The 22,404-nt window shown below is 43.5% G+C and overlaps 1 protein-coding gene across 1 annotated transcript in view; it reads left to right on the forward strand.

Annotated features, from left to right (window-relative positions):
- LOC147460460 (putative serine carboxypeptidase-like 23) overlaps positions 1-22,404 on the forward strand; it is a 42,410-nt gene that overhangs the window by 17,863 nt on the left and 2,143 nt on the right. The window contains exon 6 of the mRNA XM_086507729.1: positions 21,278-21,535. Within this exon, the coding sequence (XP_086363855.1) occupies positions 21,278-21,535 (258 nt within the window). The remainder of the gene's footprint in view (positions 1-21,277; positions 21,536-22,404) is intronic.

Raw genomic sequence — 22,404 nt, forward strand, 5'->3', positions numbered from 1 at the left:
CATCTCACAAAACTGCCCTCTAATAGTCATAATGTTAGGTCCGCATTCAGAATGCCTCCCCCCTTCCTATTTGGAGTCATCCTTTACGACAGGGTATCGCAAAGGGTATATGTTGTGCTTGGGCAATTAAAAGTTATGTCTATGCAGGCCTTGTAATGTAGCCCTATTATGCATACACAGTCAATGCATGGAAAAGATTTATGTTGTACAAGATGTGGGTATAAGCAATTTGCTTATTGGCATTTGTTGGCGAGGCTTCCTATTCTAAGCAATGTAATGGTCTTTGAAGCTCCTGTATCTTTGCTTGATTGAAGCGACTTGCTCTCTTCTAACTGTACTGTAATCGTAGGAAGAATTGTAAGAATTCAAGTGGCGATGCACTGACAGCAGTTTTGTTGTTCTTCTTTGGGACCCATTTCTTTGCGATTATTGGCTGTTTTGTTGCTGACGCTCGTTTGGGAATCCATACCCCGTGCTTCGTTTGTGTTTGAAGAGACTTCTTTGGGATCCACCTTTTTGTTGTGTGAGTTGACTGTGGTCTTTGCTTCAGCCCATGTACGCTTGGTTGGGGACGGGATTCAGGCTTTGAAAATTGATACTGTGGTTGTTTTGGAATCCAAATGAATTCCTGACTTTTTTGTGCTTGAATCAACTTCTTTGGAGCCCAAACCTGAGTTGCGAAAGCTTGCGACTTTGTGATATTCTTACTCGTTCGTGCACGCTTTCCTTGTTTTTGTTTTGGTGTTGGATCTTGTGATTTGTCATTAGAGATCTTTGTCTTCTTGATCCATATCCGATCTGGCTTTTTGGTATCCAGATTTGTCGAGCTTTTTAGCTTTGACTTGTTGTACCGTTCTTTTGACCTGTCATGGTTGTTGTTGAAGGGGTTGGGTGATAGTGATGGCCTGAGTTGATGCTAGGGGATGTCGTAAGATTCATCACTATCGCTACTATCCTCAGCAATGTTGACTTCTTGTACTTCCCCTTGATTTTTTGGCCGGTAGTGGAAAGTTACTGTCTGTTTGCTCGTGGGTGGTAGTTTCTTGGAGGACTTTTCTAGCCCATTGATTAGAGCATTGTTAGCTCTTTGCTTTGGTTGTATTCCTCCTAGCTGAGTCTTTGCATCCTTATTAGGAGCCCTGTATGAGGATGCTTGTGGTGGCTGTGTCTTCACCGAGGACTTTGGAATCCACTTTTGATGCACTTTATTCGTGTAGCGATGACATTGATTCCCGGGTCGTTGATCTTCTGGAAGCTCGAAGTGTTCTACAGAGTCATAGAACTCGTCGTCTTCTTCATCTTTTGATTCTCCACATTTCTTTGTTTGCTCCTTATTACGAGAGCCTGTTGATGTCTGGATCTCTTCGTTTTCCTGGATTACACTCACTGCAAAATAAGGAACGATATCATAGCCATTTTCATCACAAAACTTTGTTGTGGGAGTATCCTCCACGGCGCACACGTCCAGAGTAGCCAAGATGTGTTCCCATCCAAAAGGCTCTAACTCTTCTTCAAGAAATGGTTCTGGGATATAGTCCATATCCTCTATAATCCGCTCCAGGATACATTCCTCACGTTTCAAGCTACCACATTGTGAAGCTCCACACATCCACAGTTCTTTAGGCTTACCTAACCAAGCTGGAAGTTCTGATCCTGCTACTGTGGCGGAATCAAACTCCTCCACCGGTGTTCTCGTCACATCCCTATAGCTATGGTCCCTCAAGTTTATCTTTGTTATGGTTTCCATATGTCTCAGGTATATATGGTCATAACCCCAATCTTGGACCATTTTCAATTGTCGCATGAATGGTCTTCCCAGAATGATTTCATAGTTGTTCTTCTTGCCAAAGTCGACAACAGCAAAAGTGTGTTCATATTCAATGCCACAAGAAGTAACAAGTACTTTTTCTAGCAGTCCTAGGGGCTTTTCCTTGTGTCCGTCTGCAAGCTGCAGGGTCATTCGTGTGGATATCAAGGCAGGTAAGCTTCTCAGCTAGGGATTTTTGCTCTCGTTCCCTACGTGCTTTCATCCTAGTCTTTCTAGCTTTCCAACTATTTCGTTTGCTCTTGGTTTTCTGACTAGGTGCATTTGTCTTTGGTCCATCATTTGTCTTTGGACTCGTGTCACTTTCCGTGTTCTTTGTCTCTGGATTCGTATCAGCTTTCTTTTGAGCTTGTGCTCTCGTAACCACTTGAACTGGTACGACATTTTCATTTTCTGAGCTACTAGGTAGCTGAACAATCCCTGATACATTTGTCGTGATTTTCCTGATTTTGTTTGGTTTTTTCGAGTAATCGGGGATCAAGTGAGTGATGCCACACTCAAGACAATAGGCATTTACTTCAATGATCTTCGTATGAGGACATTGTTTGACCAAGTGGTTGTCACGACTTTTGTGACAATCTGTCTCTGGTTGAGGAGATCCTTTTAGCATTTCCTCTTGGCTATAAGCAAGCTTTGACTTAGATAAGCCGCTATTTGCAATGAATCGCAATGTCCTTTGGTCCATTTCATACCTTCTTTCTTTCGACTAAAACCCAGGAGGTGGAGGTTGTACCGGCCTCACCACTCCATGTGTTTCTCTCACATTTTGTTGCTTCGAAGGGTAGTACTTACTTTGGTTGCTATACCACATTGTAGCGGGTACTGGTGTTGGTTTATTTGTTGCTTCCATCATTGGCATGTATCTCATGTCTACCTGCATTCTAGCACTTGGCAGCGGAGGTTGTTGTCCTAAGACAAGCTGTGGCCTTAAAACTCCTACTGGTCTTGGCGCATTCCCCGTAATGTATCTAGGTGGAGTAGGTGCTTCTGGAACAGGTTGTACATACCTCTCCCTAGCATTTTCCATGCTATAATAGCACTCTTCCCCCATATGGTTCGTCCATTTTCTCTCAATTTCACACCACTTCGGCTCTCCCGAATCAGACCTTACAAGAGGAATCAACCTCTTGACCAAGTCGTCAATAAGCTTTTCTTGATCAATAGGTGCCGTTGGCTTGGCAATGGATTCACTTATCTGTGAAACACTGTGTTGAGAGGATGTGTCATCTCCTTGACTTTTTAAGTCCGTTTCTTTGTATGCCTCACAATTATCCACTAGATAAAGAGCTTCTTTGATCAAATCGTTTAGCGTCATCCTCCTTATCATATGCAGATCCTTCTGAAGGTCCGCATGTCTCATTCCCTGGATAAAGATCAGCATCAGTCGTGCTTGCGTAGGTAATTCCGCTCTCGGACAGAGCGTAAGATATCTCTTGAGCCGTAATGATGCTTTGCGTACTGATTCATCCTCTTTCTGTTTGAATCTATGGATTTGCGAGACCGTGTTGTGAGCAATGCCTTTTGGCGAGAATTCTTTAATAAACTCCTCAAACAACTCATCTAGGGTCTCAAAATCCCATTTTTCCACCGAGTCGAACCATGTAGCTGCATCATCTTCTAGAGTCAATCCAAATCCCGCAAACTGTGTCGCAAAATTTGAAACTTCCTCTGCTCTAATCACTCTTCTAAAAGCCGTTACGTGATCTCTCGGATCTTTATCTCCGGAGTATTTTTTGTTTACCCATTTCTAGACTTGGGATGCTCTAACTCGTCGATTGTCTACAAGTCTAACCAGAGACTCTCCCAATCCTTCTCTCGTTATCGCTCTTGAAGGGAATCCTAGTGGCTCTCTTCTTGGAATTCCTATAGGAATTCTCGTGTTTGGTGGAGGCATTTGTGGTCCTTCATTGACCAAATATCCACCTCTTTCTAGTACATTCTGTGGATTTGTGCTTTCTACAACTCTGTATTTTTGTCCATACTTGTCGACAACTATAGATCTCCATTGACAGTCAACTCTGTATGTGTAGACATATAAGAGCTTGTAATCCGTTATCTCTTCTAGGTATGGATCTGAGCACCTATAAAGATTGACCTCATTGTCGTCAATGTATCTATATAGTCCTTCACTCTCATGACCAATCATCCAAACTCTCTCAACAAGATGGGTCTTTATCAATTGTAAGTTTGGAAGATCCATTGTGGGAGGATATTCCTTTATCGTCCGGATCTCCAAGCTTGTGCAAGCTGCGTTTGAATCTAGGGTAGACATGGTTTCTGGGCTTAAGAGCTTTTGCTTGGTTCAAGTAGACTTAGTCCACTGTGTTCAAGTACTTTGGTTAGGGAAAAGTCGAAACTATGTCCAAAACCGCATCTGTTTGGTCACAATTCTCGTAAATTGTCGCTTTTAGACACCCCTGACTTCCGGATGAATTTTGAGGCCTCAAACGATGTTTTTTTCAAAATTGAACTAAATGGTTGCCGTAGGCATACATTTAGTTCATGTTTTGCTCTAAGATCTGTAGAGCTGCTCTCAGGCTACGTTTTGATATAAAAACTTTTCCGATCCGATACCGTTTGTGAAAGTTATGGCCAAAACAGTGAAATGCAGTTTAGAGTGGTCAAAATGAGTCCAAATTCAAATTTAAAAGAAGATTTGGGATCTATGTGACACTGTGAACACTTCTGTATGGTCAAAGGTACAGTTGGACCCTAACACTGGCCTAGAGACATCCTACGCATAGGATGTCTATATGCTCAGAATTTAACAAAATTTGGTCCAGAGACTCCCCTTAATTCCAGCAACACAATGGTATGCTCAGAATTTCCTTTGGACCTAAAAATGGCCTTGAGACATCCTACGCGTAGGATGTCTTTTTGCTCAGAATGACTTGTAATTTTCACCCCAGCTTCTCCTTTATGTGCTGATCACAGTGGTGTGCTCATAGGTTGGTTTGGAGTCCTAAATCAAGCTGGAGACATCCTACGCGTAGGATGTCTAACTGCTCAGATTTTGTCCAAACTTGCACTGTAGCTTCCCCTTGATGTGCTAAACTCACAGCTATTTTACTTTTTTGATTCTGACACCTATGGGTTGGTCAAATGATCAAGAATCTGTTCCAAAAGCCTGATGTCTGGCCTGATGAATTCCTAAGTCAAATCAACTCCAAATTGGACCAAAATTGACTAGGAGTCTTGCCTAAGGCTAAACAACACCCTGCTATGTCCACAGTTTCAATTTGGCCTCTAAATCATGCCTTAGACATCCTACGCGTAGGATGTCTAACTGCTTAGAATTGCTTCAAATTTGAACCACAGACTCTCCTTAAGATGCTGATCACAGTGGTATGCTCAGAATTTTGTTTAGAGTCCAAAATCACATAGAAGACATCCTACGCGTAGGATGTCTTTTTGGCCTGTTTGACCCTAGACTTGTCCCACAGCTTCCCCTTGATGTCAGCAACCCAATGCTATGCTTAGATTTGAGTTTGGATGTCAAAAGACCCCAAAACTAGCTATCCTTGCCTTTTTCAGTTAAAAATGCTAAAGGCTGTTCAATCTTCCCTTTCACTGACCTAAATGAGATGAAATTTATCACATGCATTCAAAACATCATGTATAACATGCACATGAAGTCACCCTATGGTTTGGTCTCCAAAATTATGCCTTGGACACAATTTGGGTAGGATGTCTGGCAATTTTCGTCTTTTGGCTTTGATCTGTCAAAATTTGGTCAAATTTCCACTTTCCAGGTGAAAATAGGGTGAAACCTACCTTCTAAACACACTGGTAACCTCAGATTTTCAAAATTTCCACCAGATCACCCTGTAGACATCCTACGCGTAGGATGTCTACTGCTGATTTTTTGAGACTGAAGTGTCCTTGATGCTTCCTTATGCTCTCAGCAAGTGCAAGTATGCTTCACAATTGCAAAAACATGCATAAATCACTCAATTAAGCCTTTGCTGAAATTTTACGTTTTCTGACTCCGCCTTTTGGCTTTTGGTCAACAAAAATAGGAAAAAACACCCAAGTCAATATGAAAATAGGGTAAAACCTACCCTCTGAACCCACTGGTGCAGTCAGAATTTTCAAATTTGGTCTCCAGAACCCCCTTGAGACATCCTACGCGTAGGATGTCTATGTTTACAGAATTGCAGGTTTTCTTCACAGAACCCTTGTAAATGCTGTTTTATATACACAACATCAGTCAGTCATACAAAAATATCCACAAAAGCTTGTTTAATGCATTTTTACCCTCAAAAGCACACTTTTCTGTGATTTCAAATGCAATCAAGCACTTTAGCAAATAATTCAATGCTGAATAGCTCTAGATCAGAATCGGATCACTTACCTAAAGCTACTCCTACAAATCATATGGGGTTTTGCATCTATGAGTAGAAAAACGCTTCACTGCCACACACGGACTAGTAAACGCTTTTATTACCTCACAAATCACTCAACCACCAACAACTACTCTAATCCACAGATCCTAACTAAACCTATCTAGTCGCAGACCCTCGACAAGACACGCTTCCTGGCTATCCACTTGATCGCGGAATATCCTCTTCCGGATCCTCTTAAGAAAAACGCTTTCTTTAGCCGAAACTAAATCAAGCAACCATCACATGAGTGTTAGTAGGAAACCTACTTAGGTCCTTGTGTCCCCGGCAACGGCGCCAATGTTGGACGGGAGCAACTATCTTGTCTCCATCGCCGATTATGTAGCAATAGCTACAGGGAGAAGAGAGTGTGCTGAACCATTGTTGGGCTCTGCTTGTCTGCAAACCAGGCACCAAGGGGGTAGCCAAACCATGTTGTGGGCTAAGGGTGGTAATCGCCCAAATCAGGGGTATGATGGGGGTTCGAAACTGGAATCCCACACTGCCCATGATTTTTGGCTACCCACGATTTCCCTTTTTGTAAAACTGGGTTGGTAAATACGCTAGAGGCCCCAAAATTTGTGTTCGCCAGCTGTTATGTGCTGGGCAGTTGGCTTGATTTAAAAAATCGCCATGTCATCAAGTGGCCCAAGTGGGGAAAAAGGCCGGCTGCCAATGTGAAGTGTGCAATAGGCACATGCGAAAGAATGTCACCAGCGAAAAGGCCCAGCAAAATTAATCAAACCAGCGTACGAATTCCAGAGGGGTGCAAACGGACACATGGAGAGGTGCGAAGCTTGAAGGGGGGTGCGCCCCTTCACCAAGGGGTGCCAATAGAGATGCAGAAAAGGAGGCAGAGCGTGAGGAAGCAACTTGGAGTACCTGTCCACACCTGCGTAAAACCTCCAGCAGCCATGCCTATGCGATTCCCCAATAAGAGGTACGCACCATCTCTGTGTGAGTTTTTGTTTCGGGAGCGGGTGAGGTTTACATGCACTTGTTAGATATTGTCTTGAGACGCCTTTTTTCTTCCTCCATTAAACTCCAAGAAGGGGAGAGGATGAAGAGGGTAACAGCGAGGGTGAAAGGCTCAAAACCCTAAGTCCCGGGAAAAAAATTGCTTTGATATCATTGTAAGGATTCTAGGTGCTAATCCTTAATTAAGTACTTAAACTCATGATTAAGACTTAAGAAACTTGAACTGAACTCAGAAACAAGACTCGGAAGACTCTGTGTTTGATTGATTGAATGATTGACTGCTTGAAACTGAGTACAATAGGCTCCTTATATAGGAGACGAAGAAACACAAATGAAAAGACATGTCTCCTGGTGAAGAGACATGACTTTAGACGTAAAGACACATCCTTTCGGCGAAGAGTCGCACCGTAGAGCGAAGGGGTGTGACCAGTCGTCGAAGGAGTGTGGCTTTTGGCGAAGAGGCACGTCTCTTGAGCGAAGGGTCTTGACCATCCAAGCGCAGGGGTTCTCCTTGGCATGGCACTTCGCGTATCTGCAATTAGGAGTAGATGTATCGCTGTTAACATAGTCACAATCGTGACAGGAAAGAGAAGAGCTCGGGTGAAGAGAAGATCCTTCTCTAACACAGATTGCAAGCTAAAGAAGACCCTCGAGAACTCCAGAACCTCAAGAACCTCAAGACTCAAGAACCCAAGAACCCCAAGACCCACAAGAACCCAAGTTCTTCGTGAACTTAAGAACCCAAGACTTCAATGTATGGTCATTACCCGAAGCGGAATGGATACTTCGCATGGAGGTAATGGGCATGAAAGTATTGAAGAAGAATTTCCCCACCAAGGAGGTTTTTCTGACCCTCCCCCTTTCCCATCTACGCCACGGATTGCACCAAGTCCTATGGAGGCTTTGGTCAAATCGATGATGGACAGGATGTTACACCAGACGTGCAACGTGCTATCGAGGAGCGTGAGCGTGAACAAGCGCGCTTGGAGGTGGAGGACAGAAAAGCAGTAAAAAGGCCAACTTGGAGTGTGTGCGCGAGCAAGTGCTCTTGGCGGCAGAAAAGTAAAAGGACGACTTGGATCGTGAAAACAAAGAAAGAATGGCAGCCTTGGAGCACGAGCGTGAGTAAGCGCGCGCAACGGCCGAAGAAAGGAGGGCAGTTTTTGAGTGTGAGCAAGCGTGCGAAGCGGCCGAAGAAAGACGAGCAGCCTTGGAGATCGAGCGTGAGATACAGAGAGACCTACGCATGTAAGAGTTGGTCTGACAAGTTCTCACCTCGAAGTCCGAGTCGGCCAAAGATGTTGGTGGTTCATCAAGTGGTGCAAGCCGAGATTCAGACTCCAACAACCCCGTCACAGAGAATATCTAGTTCAGTAAGTATGATGGTAAGATGGATGCTACGATTATTCATTCTGCATCAATTTAATGCTTATTTTGCGACAACTAAGAAGACAGGAAATAACAAGGTTTTGACGACAGCTATGTACCTTGCCGGTGTTGCCATTAATTGGTACCACGCATGGCAAGAAGCACAGTTGACCGCGCACTTAGAGGAAGCTGAGGATGGCACGTCCCTTTCTTTCAATTGGGCCGACTTCCAAGACAAGCTCAAGGCGCGGTTTATGCCCCCACAATACCTAGCACGGTTGAAAGACGATTGGCATAGTTTCAAGCAAAATGGTATGCCAGTTATGTTTTTCTCTAATCGTGTTTTGCAGCTCGGCACCCAATTATGCAAATCAGATGATGAGCGCAAAGAGGCTTTCATTTTCGGTTGGACGACAATATCAAGTTTGATGTCGAAGTCCTCGACCCAATCGATCTCAACAAGGCGGTAGCGATTTGCTCTCACACAGGAGATGAAACACAACAAGAGAAAGCCCAAGGAAAACAAGACTTCCACAAGTACCTCTCAGAACTCTTCTAACCAATCTTCCAATAGTCTCTCAAAAAAGAACTCTCCAAATGAACCTAAGGGTAAAGCTAACACATTTGCTAAACCTAAGCTCACTCCAGATGAAAAAGCAGAACAAGAAATTTTAGAGGATACATCACTTCAGAAGAACAAAGCATTTATTCTAAGGAAGGTCGTTGTTTTCATTGTCACATCAAGGGTCACATAAAAAGAACATATCCTAAATCTGATGACTCTAAAGAACCCACAGAACCCACTTCCTCTGTCAATGCAATAAATGAGAATACGAGTGTGACCCAAGTCTCTCATGATCCTCCCATTGATGAGTCTCTCATTAAGTGTTATGGTCATGTGAAGGGTCAGGGTTTTGTCATATTGTTTGACCCAAGCAGTATGCATGATTTGATTAGTGACTCTCTTGTCGAAAGAGCCCGCTTAGAGGTTCGTAAGACATCTCCTTTCGAGGTGTCAGGCTTCTCTCCCGGTATGGACTCTCTCATCACGCAAGAGTGCCTTGATGTTTTGCTTACTGTTCAACAAGTGTCCTTCCGCATAAAATTTGTAGTCTCTCCTCTTTCAGGATGAGATATGCTTTTGGGCATTCGATGGTTTTGTGAGCATAACCCTCTCATTGATTGGGCGGAAAATACGTTCATTTTCCACGCCAAAAGTGACTCTCCGCTTGTCATTCGTGGACAGCAAGTTGTTCATTCTTCATCTCTCATTTCTAATGTGCAGGCGAAGATGGCAAAGAATCCGGAAAAGGAGACTCTCTCAGTCTCTTCTTTTCCAAAGCATGACACACATGATTTGCATGAATGATGGATGATACGCATGATGATTTGCATGATCAAAGTGTGATTTCTCACAAGCATGATGATTTGCTAGAACTAGCAAAAGATGTGATTGTTCACATGGATGATGGTTTAGTTGATGCTTTTTCTAGCGAAGCTAACTTGGTTGCAGATTCGATCAATCACGAAGAACCGATCTTGGCTTTCGAGTCGAGGTCCATAGCATCCCCACAGGAAGATTCGATAGATCACGAAGAACCGATCTTGGCTCTTGAGTCGACTTCCAAAGAACCCCCATAGGAAATATTATGTGTTCGAATGATTAGTCAGCAGGCATTGTTCTAGTGTTCCATTCGTGACGCTTTCTTGTATTTTAGTCACCGTCCTTATGTGTTCCCTTTTCACAGGAATGACATATTGTACGATGAACACGATTCACTCATGAATGAGCATGGATGTATGCGGATTACTCATGAAAAGCTGAAATATTTGCATTCAAGGAATTCACATTCCATGTCTCTTCCTTGGCATGATAGAGTATCAGAAAGAGCACAAGAAGGATTGAGCATCAAGCATCAGCGTTTCCATTGTGTTTTGGCACAGTTGATTGATTTAGATCAGAAAGTCAAGACTCGATCCCGTTGTGTGCATGTGTTTGATGAACGGTTTGACACTCCGTCACTTTGTTCATCTGCATTGCATGCACAGTTTCTCCGAAGGGATAGTATTTTTCCAGTCACTTTAGGAAGTGATCTGGCACCTTTGTGAGTCTGTTCGTAGACCGTGCATGTCCAGACACTTAGAGTAGATGCATATCCTTTGGTTGCGCACAGCATGATCATCAGATTTCCATCAGAACCCATCGGGAGCATTTTTACTGTTCATAGACCTATTTTCCCTATTTTAGACATTTTCCACTTATTATTTTTAAGTGACTTTTGTGGGGAACTAGGTAGGGCAAATTAGCAAAGCAAGTACAGAAAGAAACCTAGCACTAGCATTTTTTGGCAGAAGAGGCAGTAGGAACTTCGGTTCAACAGGCAACTTCTCAACAGGAGTCCCCCTAGCAGACCTAGCGTTTTTGCAACAGCTGCAAGTCTAGCGTTTTTGCACCAAGACCAAGATCAGCCCAGCGGTTTTGCATTGCAGCAGCATGGCGACAACAAGACACAGCAGATCAGCCCTAGCGTTAGCAGATTTCCCCGCAGCAGAACAGTTTTCAGCCCTAGCGTTTTTGCATCAGCATAACGTTTTGCAGATTCACCGCGACGGAATACCAAGAAGCATCAGCGTTTTCAGTTTTCAGCAGTCACACATCGCCGTAGAAGTCCCATACCTTGCAAATCTCACCTTCCGGCAACAGATTCTCGCCGCACGGTCAGATCCAACGTAGTTCGCAGTTTCAGCCCTGAAAACACAGATTTCAGCATCTGCGTTTTCAGCGTGTTGTCGTTGCAACGTCGTCATCTCCGTCGTCACCGACATAGAGTCAATATTCAGTAGATAAAGATTTGCAGATTTCCGCCATTAGCGTTTTCAGATTTCAGCCCGTCTCGTCGTTGTCCTCATCGTAGTTGATATCGTCGGCAAGTCCAAAGCATTGTAGAGATTTTTGCAATCAATAGTAGACCACTATCGCCATAGAGAGTGGGGCCTTCGGAGGAGGGTTTGACAGCATTCTGGTGTCGTATTCTTCTCTCTCTTAACTCTCAGTCTCAACACCTTCATTCACAGTGTTCACCACTTTGTTTGTGTCCATTGCACTCTCTCACTAAAGGAACGGAAGGCTCTCCCTTCCGTAAGTAAAAGGAGCCTTGAGGACAATTTGGAGCACTTATCTTGAGCAAAGTTCAACATTCACTTCCGCTGCACCTTACAATGCACTGTAAAAATGCTCCTGATGGGTTCTGATGGTAATCTGATGATCATGTTGTGTGCAACCAGAGAATACGCATCAACTCTTGAGTGTCTGGACATGCACGGTCTGCGAACAGACTCATAAGAGTGCCAGATCACTTCCTAAGCTAGCCTAACTGAATTGAACTAAACTGAACCCTTGCCATGAAGTAGCTTGTTCATGTACACATAGGGTTAGATGTGCACGTGACATCCCCTCCTTGTCAAAGTGAGGTACTGGTACCGAACTGTATGGCGTCGAGGGAGATCGCCAACAACGTCTAGAATCCTGGGGAGGACTCTTCGTCGGCCCACTCTGATGCGTGGGTCCTGCGATATTTGAACTTTAGAAAGGTCTGCAATGCTTGCTTCTTTGGGCCGTGCCGAAAGCGACACAAAGTCATGTGTGGCTCCTTCAATGCTTCAACTTCGTCGATAGTCATGCGTCTACCTTCTTCAAGAATCTCCGAGAATGAAAATTCTTGAAACCACTTTCAACACAAAAACATGAACATACCCATTCTATGTAAAGGGATTGGAAAAATTCGAATCTTCTTGAAAGACCGTGCATGCGATGTAGATGAACATATAGATGGAGTGCCAAAGCGTTCATCAAACATACCCAAACAATGGGGTCGAATCTTGACTTTCTGATCTAAATCAATCAATTATGGCAAATCACAATGGAAATGCCGATGCGTGATGCTCAATCCGTCTTGTGCTCTTTCGGATATTGTGTCATGCCAAGGAAGAGACATGGAATGTGAATTCCTTGAATGCAAACATTTCATCTTTCCATGAGTAATCTGCATACATCCATGCTCATTCATGAGTTGAATCGTGCTCATCGTGCAATATGGCATGCCTGTGAAAAGGGATCACATAAGCACGGTGACTAAAATTACAGGAAAAGCATCACGAATGAAACACTCGAACAATGCGTGCTGACTAATCAGTCGAACACCTAATACTTCCTGTGGGAGTTCTTTGGACCTCGACTCGAGAGCCAAGATCGGTTCTTCGTGATTGATGGAATCTGCAATGAGGTTAGCTTCACTAGAAAAAGCATCAACTAACCCATCATCCTCGTAAACAATCACATCTTTTTCTTGTAAATCATCATGCTCGTGAATAATCACATTTTGATCATGCAAATCATCATGCTCGTGAATAATCACGTCTTGATCATGCAAATCATCATGCTCGTGAATAATCACATCTTGATCATGCAAATCATCATGCATTATCATGCAAATCATGTTTGTCGTGCTTTGGAGAAGAAAAGACAGAGAGAGTCTCCTCCTCTTGATCCTTTGCAATCTGTGCCTGCACATTAGAAAAGAGTCAGAACAACTCTTGCATGTATTGGGCTCTTTGTTCGGCTGCCAAGCGTGCTTGCTCGTGCACACACTCTCTATGGCTTCCATTCTTTCTTTGTACTCGCGATTCCGTTCTGCTTTTCTTTCTTCTCGTTCACGAGCCAATTCTGCCATTCTTGCTTCGCGTTCTAACTTCCTGTCCATCATCATCTTGTCGAAAGCCTCCATAGGATTTGGTGCAATCCTTGGCGTAGATGGGGAAGGGGGAGGGTCGGAAAAACCTCCTGCTTCGGTTGATGACCATACACTGAAGTCTTGGGTTCTTAAGTTCACGAGGAACTTGGGCTCTTGGGTTCTTGTGGGTCTTAGGTTCTTGAGGTCGTGCGGTGCTTGAGGTTCTTCTTTAGCTTGCAGGTTAGAGAAGGATCTTCTCTTACCCGAACTCTACTCTTTTCTGCGGGCGCACCCCTTGGCGGCCTTGCGCTCATACCAAGGTTGCTTTTTCCCACCTCACGTCGATTGGCCGCCGCTAAGTGCACGGTCCGCTCTCAATGAGTGAAAAGAGAAACAAGGGGAGGCTGGACAAGCCCTTCTTTCTTGTGTTTCCTGTCACTCTTCAAAAACACGATTAGGAATCGACACGCCTAAGTGGACTTGGGTTACATGCGACCGTAACAAGCAAAAAAAATTCTTGTGGTTCTTTCCTTGAGTGATACAGAACACTGCCAAAGCTCTGATAACAATGTAAGGTGCAGCGGAAGTGAATGTTGAACTTTGCTCAAGATGAGTGCTCCAAACTGTGCTCAAGGTTCCTTTTACTTATGGAAGAGAGAGCCTTCTTCCTTTAGTGAGAGAGTGCAATGGACACAAACAAAGTGGTAAACACTGTGAATGAAGGTGCTGAGACTGAGAGATAGAGAGAGAAGAATACGACACCAGAATGTTGTCAAACCCTCCTCCGAAGGCACCACTCTCTGTGTCGAGAGCTGTCTACTATTGATTGCACAATCTCTACAATGCTTTGGACTTGCCAATGATGTCGACGACGATGAGGATGACGACGAGACTGGTTGAAATCTGAAAACGCTAAGGGCTGAAATCTGCAAATCTTTATCTGCTGAATTCTGATTCTATGTCGGTGAGGACGGCGATGATGACGATGCAGTGACGATGCGCTGAAAACGCAGATGCTGAAATCTGCGTTTTCCGGGCTGAAACTGCAAACTTTGGTGGATCTGATCGTGCGGTGAGGATCTGTTGCGGGAAGGTGAGATCTGCGAGGTTCGGGACTTCTATGGCGGTGTCTTGATGCTGAAAACTGAAAACGCTGATGCTAATGATGGTCTTGTCGCGAAGAATTTGCAAAACGCTGTGAGGCTTTGCTGATCCAAAAACGCTAAGGCTGTCTTGGAGTCCTGTTGCAAAAAGGCTAGGCTTCTACTGGTCTTGCTCTCGCTGGGGCTGATCTGCAATGCAAAATGCCGGGGCTTGCTTTTGATGAAAAACGCTAGGCTTATGTTGTTGGCAAAAACGCTAGGTGTGCTGTTGGGGAAGGTCTTGCTGAGAAGGTGCCTGTTTGATCTCTGGTCCCTGCTGCCTCTTCTGCCAAAAAGTGCTAGCGCTAGGGTTTCTTATATGTTTGGCTTGCTAAATTGCCCTACCCAGTTTTTCAACAAAAGTCACTTAAAAATAATAAGTGACAATTGGCTAAAATAGGGAAAATAGGTCTATGCACTGTAAAAATTCTCCTGATGGGTTCTGATGGTAAACTGATGATCGTGCTGTGTGCAACCAGAGGATATGCATCTACTCTAAGTGTCTGGACATGCACTGTCTGCGAACAGACTCACAAAAGTGTCAGATCACTTCCTAAGCTAGGCTAACTGAACTGAATTGAACTGAACTGAACCCTTGCCATGAAGTAGCTTGTCCACGTACACATAGGTTAGATGTGTACGTGACAAAAAAATAAAAATAAAAATAAAAATAAAAATCCCATCAGCTTGTTCATCGCTTTTGCATTGTGGTCTATCCTGGTGCATTTGGAGTGCTTAAATCAAATCCCACTTGAATAGACTCGGGCAATGTCTTTGGGGTATAAGCCTCTACGTTGAACTTACGGAGTGGTCTAACCCAAAGAGAAACGCATCTAGTTACTCCTTAATAGTCTCTCCAATTACACACCTAGGTTTGGCTCTCGGTAGCTCTAAGACATGATAGGTTTGCAATTTTGCATATGAGAATGAAAATCCTCTTTCAATCTAAGGAAGTATTGTGGATGTGAGAAGTGGGCCTTTACATCCTTTTGAAGCTCATCTCACTCATAGATGAGAGCATAGTCTGTTACAAACTTGGGCAACCCAAGTCGTTAATCTGATACGACACGAGAGAATCACTTAAAATACTTCACAACTTTATCACACTTTAAAGAAAATAGAGTCGACACGGCCCGGCGTAGTTCCGTGCCCAGAGGTATTGTGTCACAAGACGGGCACCACGTGCCAATAGAAAAGAACAGACTGAACAACTTTAAGCACTTCAAATAACAATTGAACTGAAATAGAGAGAGACGACACGCGACACGGAGTGGCAGAATTCCACCCTAGAGAGTATTGGCCCCAAACCTTGGCGCCCCTTTCGGTAATTCTTTATATTGTATCAACACAGTACAAGCCCGTACTCCAGACTCTGCACCTTCTCCAGGAAGCATGCCAGAGAATGAGCCCTAGCCTCATATTTAAAGGCCCTTGGCCTGGAAAGCAGTTACAATAAAAAGCCTTTAAAACTCAAAAGCTTTTGGTCCAAAAGCAAAGCCAAAAAGCTACCGCGTAAATCACGGAAATCCGTACAGCCTACCACGTTATCAGTCAGCGCAATTTTCGGAAATCTCTCTTCTACCCTTAGGGTTAGGGTTAGGGTTTCTGCAGTTTTAGGGTTAAGGTTTTCAAAATTAGGGTTTGTAGGTTTTAGGGTTAGAGTTTCCAGAATTAGGGTTTCAACATTTAGGGTTTTTGGCAAAAATTAGGGTTAGGGTTTCTGCTCTCGGGCAACCCGTGACACTTCTTCTGTTACTTGTTCTTTTTAGGGTTTAGGCCCCTCGGCCACATCTGTAAGTTGGCTCCATTCTTTAGGCTTTGACACATCAGCAGTTTGTTACATCTCCCCTGCGTGAAAGAGAGTAATCGTCCTTGATTACAGCATATCTGCAAAACAACTCAAGTTAGCTCAAAAATTTCCGAAGGACATTCCGAGGGACAATCAGTTTGCTCTTTTTATTAAGGAGTTAGCTTCTCCTTTTTGCTCTTTTGATCAAGGAGTTAGCTTCTCCTTTCGGCTGTTTTGATAAGGAGTTAGCTTCTCCTTTCGTCCAGATCGGAACTCTTGATATTCTGGCGTAGTAAAATTAGCCATCACACCGAGATCGTACTGATCTTCCACGGGTGTCTTGATGCACTAAAATTACATACCGAGGCAATCTCATCCAATCAGGAATATTCAGTAATTGACACATCACAATGCAACACAAATGCTCACATATGCATGTTACAAGACACAACAAACAACGCCGTTGAGCACTCCCCCGAGACAAACGGTCTGCGGTATGAAGCTACTCAACGACTACCTCGTCACTCCCCCTGCAAATAACCTAAAAAGGTCGGGGCCATGAGCTCAGAGGACTGTACAACCAAACGCTCCCCAGACTGCAGTCTGCGTCGCTTGGAGGTTCAAGCATACAACCAAACGCTCTCCAGGCATCGGCTTGCGTCGCTCGGAGGTTTCCTAGCATACAACGAAACGCTCCCCAGGCATCGGCCTGCGTCGTTTCGAGGTTTTCAAACATACAACGAAACGCTCCCCAGGCATCGGCTTGCGTCGTTCCGAGGTTCAAACAATACCAAAACAGTATTTCTCACTTCTCCACCCGGGAGTAAAATCACCAATCATTGAAACCAGTATCAAACCAGAGTCAAACAATTCAAATTGGCACCAAAACAGGTCCAAAACAGATACCATCCATTTCAAACAAATTCCAAATAGGATCATCAAACAAGATCAAATAGAACTCAAACTTAAAAAGCAATCTCGACATCAGTCGAGCTTGAAAAGTCGATTGACTTTCCATCTTGAAACCTGCACCAAAAATTAGGGTTAGGTTTCTTCCATGAGGACGTAGCCGAGCACAACATGGTCCATCAGCTCTTGGATAGACAGTGTGTCTTTGGCAATTTAAGTTATAATCTGCTAGGGTTTCGATGGCAAGCATTTCAGGATACCCCACTCTGCCAGAAGTTGCACTCCGAAGGAAGATGTCAGAAACCATATAACTTCGGACAAAATTTTTCTTGAAAGCTTGCCAAGTACTTTGAGTATGCTGCTTGGTAGCTATCTACATGTGCTTGGCACTGCCTGTGAGAAAAACAGTGACTCGAAACAAATTTTGGATCCTTCTTTTGCAAGTGATCTTAATGGCTTATGCCCTGCAAGACATGAGCGGTGAAGACAGGAGTGCGCCTGATGCACGACGAAGTAAGGGTGGGAGTGGCTAACAAGATCCCTCAAATAAAATTCCAATGATTCCTCAAATAAAATTCCAATAGCTCTGTCTGTTCTTTTGTAGGACCGGTATGCTTTCAGAAAAGCACACGCGTGATGCTCTGATTCCATTGTCACAAGGCGGGCACCACGTGCCAATAGATAAGAACAGATTGAACAACTTTAAGCACTTCAAATAACAATTGAATTGAAATAGAGAGACGACACGCGACATGTAGTGGCGGAATTCCACCCCAGAGAGTATTGGCCCCAAGCCTTGGCGCCCCTTTCGGTATTTCTTTATATTGCATCAACACAGTACAAGCCGGTACTCCAGACTTTGCACCTTCTCCGGGAAGCATGCCAGAGAATGAGCCCTAGCCTCATATTTATAGGCCCTTGGCCTGGAAAGCAGTGACAATAAAAAGCCTTTAAAACTCAAAAGCTTTTCAAAGCCAAAAAGCTGCCAGCGTAAATCATGGAAATCCGTACAGCCTGCCACGTTATCAACCAACGAAATTTTCGGAAATCTCCATGCTGCCCTTAGGATTAGGGTTAGGGTTTTTGCAGTTTTAGGGTTAGGGTTTGTAGATTTTAGGAATAGGGTTTTTAGAATTAGGGTTTGCAGATTTTAGGATTAGGGTTTCAGCAGTTAGGGTTTTTGGCAAAAATTAGGGTTATGGTTTTTGCTCTCAGGCAACCACGTCATCACTTTGTGACACTTCTTCTGTTACTTGTTCTTTTTAGGGTTTAGGCCCCTCGGCCACATCTGTAAGTTGGCTCCATTCTTTAGGCTTTGACATGTCAGCAGTTTGTTACATATTGGCCCCAAAATCTGCCCCTCCGGGCCCCCTTTTGGTATTTGTTGTTATATTAATGCTTGAGCAAAGTTACAACTCCCGCGGGCTCTCTCTGCTCAATTAACTGAGGGAAAGAGTGGCGTAGGGTTCATATTTAAAGTCCCTTGGGCTCAAAATCAAAAGCAATTACATAAAAAGCTGCCAACTCAAAAGCTACTGGCCCAAAAAGTAGCCAACGGAAATCCGCAAAGCGTGCCACGTGGCATGTCAATGCAAAATGTGGAGGTCCGTATTGCTATCACACCAGCATGTCAATGCAATCTGTGGAAATCCGTACTGTTGTCCACATAAGCGTTCTCTTTCTCGGGTGGCCATGCCACGTCATCACTTTGTGACATACCCCCCCTCTTAAAAGAGTTGTAATCGAGGGGTCGCCCTCGATTACGCGTCGCCCTCGATTACGCGTACAAAATCAGACACTAAGCCATAAACCGGTTCAATAGACAATGACTCTTAAGTATCAACGCACTATACAACACAAATCTAGCACTTGCACAAAGACGACAATCACTTCACATTCACATCACATTCGAATCATATCACATAAAATCCATCCAGACCTAGGACCGTGATTCATGGCAACGTATTTAGCAATCGCATCTAGATCCACACGAGACGTTACTGATGTCGGATTAACTAATTTTTATTGCGATCATGTCCATAGATTTCTCAAGATTGAAATGCTACAATCATTTCATCAATCATTCCATCTTTCAATCTTGCACTCAACACAACACAATCACATGTATGAGTAATCAAAAATCAGATTCATTTACGGGAATTTCAGTTCATCAAACACACACTAAGTTCATACTGAAGAGTGTTTCAATCATTTAGTCTAGTCATCTTGTCGTTGTGTAGCCATCTCATCCCTGCGGAACTCTTGATGTGCTTAGCACAATATAGAGTCATATCATTCACCATTAGTCATCATCATTGCTTTTGTGAGTCTGTTCGCAGACCATGCATGTCCAGGCACTTAGAGTAGATGCATATCCTTTGGTTGCACACAACATGATCATCAGATTACCATCAGAACCCATCAAGAGTATTTTTACAGTGCACATACCTATTTTCCTTATTTTAGCCATTTTTCACTTATTATTAATAAGTGACTTTGTTGGGAAACTGGTTAGGGCAATTTTGACAAGCAAGTATATAAGAAAACCTAGCACTACCGTTATCTGGCAGAAGAGGTAGCAGGGACCAGGCGTCCGATTGTGCACCTTCTTAGCAAGACCCCTCGGCAGGCAACCTAGCGTTTTCAGCCAACAAGGACCATCGTTTTTCAGCATTGCAGATCAGCCCAGCGTTTGCATTTGCAGATCAGCCTGGCGATAGCAAGACACGGAAGAATCCATAGCGTTTTGCATCAGACATTAGACCAGCCCTAGCGTTTTTGGGACAGCAGAGCACCTAGTGTTTTGCAGATTCCCGGGGACAGAAGTACCCTTTGCATCAGTGTTTTGCATTTTCAGCATTACGACTCCGTACTGCAGCCCCCAAACCTCGCAGATCTCACCTTCCTGCAGCACATCCTCGCCGCACAGTCAGATCAGCCAGCGTTTGCAGATTCAGCCCGCTATTCGCAGATTTCAGCATCTGCGTTTTCAGCGCATCGTCGTCATCGCCGTCATCACTGACATAGAGTCAGAATTCAGCAGATACAAGAGTTGCAGATTTCAGCCCTTAGCGTTTTCAGATTTCAGCCCGTCTCATCGTCGTCCTCACCGTCGTCGACATCGTCAGCAAGTCCATAGCATTGTAGAGATTTGTGCTATCAATAGTAGACCCCTCGCGCCATAGAGAGTGGGGCCTTCGAAGTTCGGAGGAGGGTTTGACAACTTTTCTGGTGTCGTATTCTTCTCTCTCTATCTCTGAGTCTCAACACCTTCATTCACAATGTTCACCACTTTGTTTTTGTTCATTGCACTCTCTCACTAAAGGAATGGAAGGCTCTCCCTTCCATAAGTAAAAGGAACCCTTGAGCACAGTTCGGAGCACTCATTTTGAGCAAACTTCAAGATTCACATCCGTTGCACCTTACACTAACTGAGGGAAAGAGTGGCCTAGGGTTCATATCTAAAGTCCCTTGGCCTCAAAATCAAAAGCAATTACAAGAAAAGCTGCCAACTCAAAAGCTACTGGCCCAAAAAGCAGCTCTCGGAAATCTGTACAACCTACCATGTGGCATGCCAATGCAAAATGCGGAGGTCCATACTGCTGTCACGTCAACATGTCAATGCAATCTGCAGAAATCTGTACTGCTGTCCACGTTAGCATCTTTTGTTCCGGGTGGTCATGCCACGCCATCACTTTGTGACATAGTCAGAAAAAGACCTTTCATCTGCTGCCTTTTGTGCAACAGTCTTCTTCTCCATTGGCTCTTCTTTCCTTATAAGGGCAGGCATCACCCGTATGACATATAAGAGCCGACGAAAAGCTTCTTAATTTCTAGGACTTAGACACACTTTCAAACTTAGCATTGAGCTGATATATAACCTAGGATAATTGACAATTGTCTCCATATTATCATCATACTTACTACACTAGGTCCTCTTTAGAATAGGTGCCAATGAACGTGGAGATCAAGGTTGATGAATGTACGATCACCTCTTTCTTTTAACATGAGACTTATATTCAATCATCGTAGTCTTTTCAATTTCAATGGAAAAATTAATTTAAGGCTATGTTTGAAATAATGAGCTAGGAATTGCCATGCTTTGACAAAAGAAGTTTTGATGATCCTTTAGCTTTGGTTTTTGGTTTATGAAGGTTGGGAATCCATGGACAGATCCATATAGTGACAACTTGGGCACCACGGAGTTCTACTTTAGTCATTCTCTCATCTCTGATGAGACCTTTGATACCATAAAAAACAATTGCGCTTTTCAAAATGACTTACCGGTGGTAGCAGAGGATTCAAATACCACATGTAATAAAGCAGTTCGGGACGCTGATGTGGACATGACGAAAATTGATATCTATAATGTGTACGGGCTTTCATGCAACAAGAAAAACTCTTCCTCACAGGTAAATTTCCATGTTTTTGTCTATGATAAGTGGTTCAAAGAAATTTTCTATGTGAGTATCTTCAAAGGATTATATGTTGGGATTAGCTAAGTATAGACCTTTGAGGTGCCATTTCCTATATTTTGAACTGGATGTGGTGATGAAGAAAGATGTATCCTTCAATTTTGTAAATTTTTCTCTATCTATGTGCTGTTGCCTAAACATACCGTATCCAATAAATTAAATGCTCTCTCTCTTTGCTAGATTGGTGAGAGGAAAGCCCCAAAGTACCCATGCATCCACTTGCCAGGCTGTTTGTACGGCCTAGTGGGTCTTTCTCTAAGGCTTCTTGGGCCGGTGATGAGGAAGATTTGGCGAGAGTGCTTAGTTTGAGGAACCTTTATAAGGGCCTCTCCTCCCCTCTCCTCCAAATAGGGTGAAAGGAGGTATTAAGGGTTAAATCGGTGAAAATTTAGTAAACAAGTGTAGAAGACCAATCTTTTGCTTTCGTGTTCCTACTTATGCTTAATCTAAGTTTAGTACTATCTAATGCTGCTCATCAGCCCTCTAGCCACAGTCGAGTGCTCCTTGAGAGGATTGTAGGATAAGTCTTAGTGCTTGGGTTATAAGCAAGAAAAGTTATTTTAGGACCTTACTCAAAAATTATGAGATAGGTGTAAGTACTGTTTTGGACCTGTGCTACCTTGCACTTTCCTTTCAAGGTGAGAGATGCAAAATGAGATATGATTAATGCCAACTTTTTGTAGTTTTCTTATCTTATTTAATCCTTTTTAGAGTCTTTAGCCTCCAACCATTTCCAAATTAAAGTAGTCACATCTTTAAAAGTAGTTGTACTCTTAATACCCACTTTCTTCTGTAGTATTTTGAAG

The sequence above is a fragment of the Adiantum capillus-veneris genome, chromosome 3 (genome assembly GCF_014529385.1).
Source record: "Adiantum capillus-veneris isolate H3 chromosome 3, ASM1452938v2, whole genome shotgun sequence".
Taxonomy (NCBI): Eukaryota; Viridiplantae; Streptophyta; class Polypodiopsida; order Polypodiales; family Pteridaceae; genus Adiantum; species Adiantum capillus-veneris.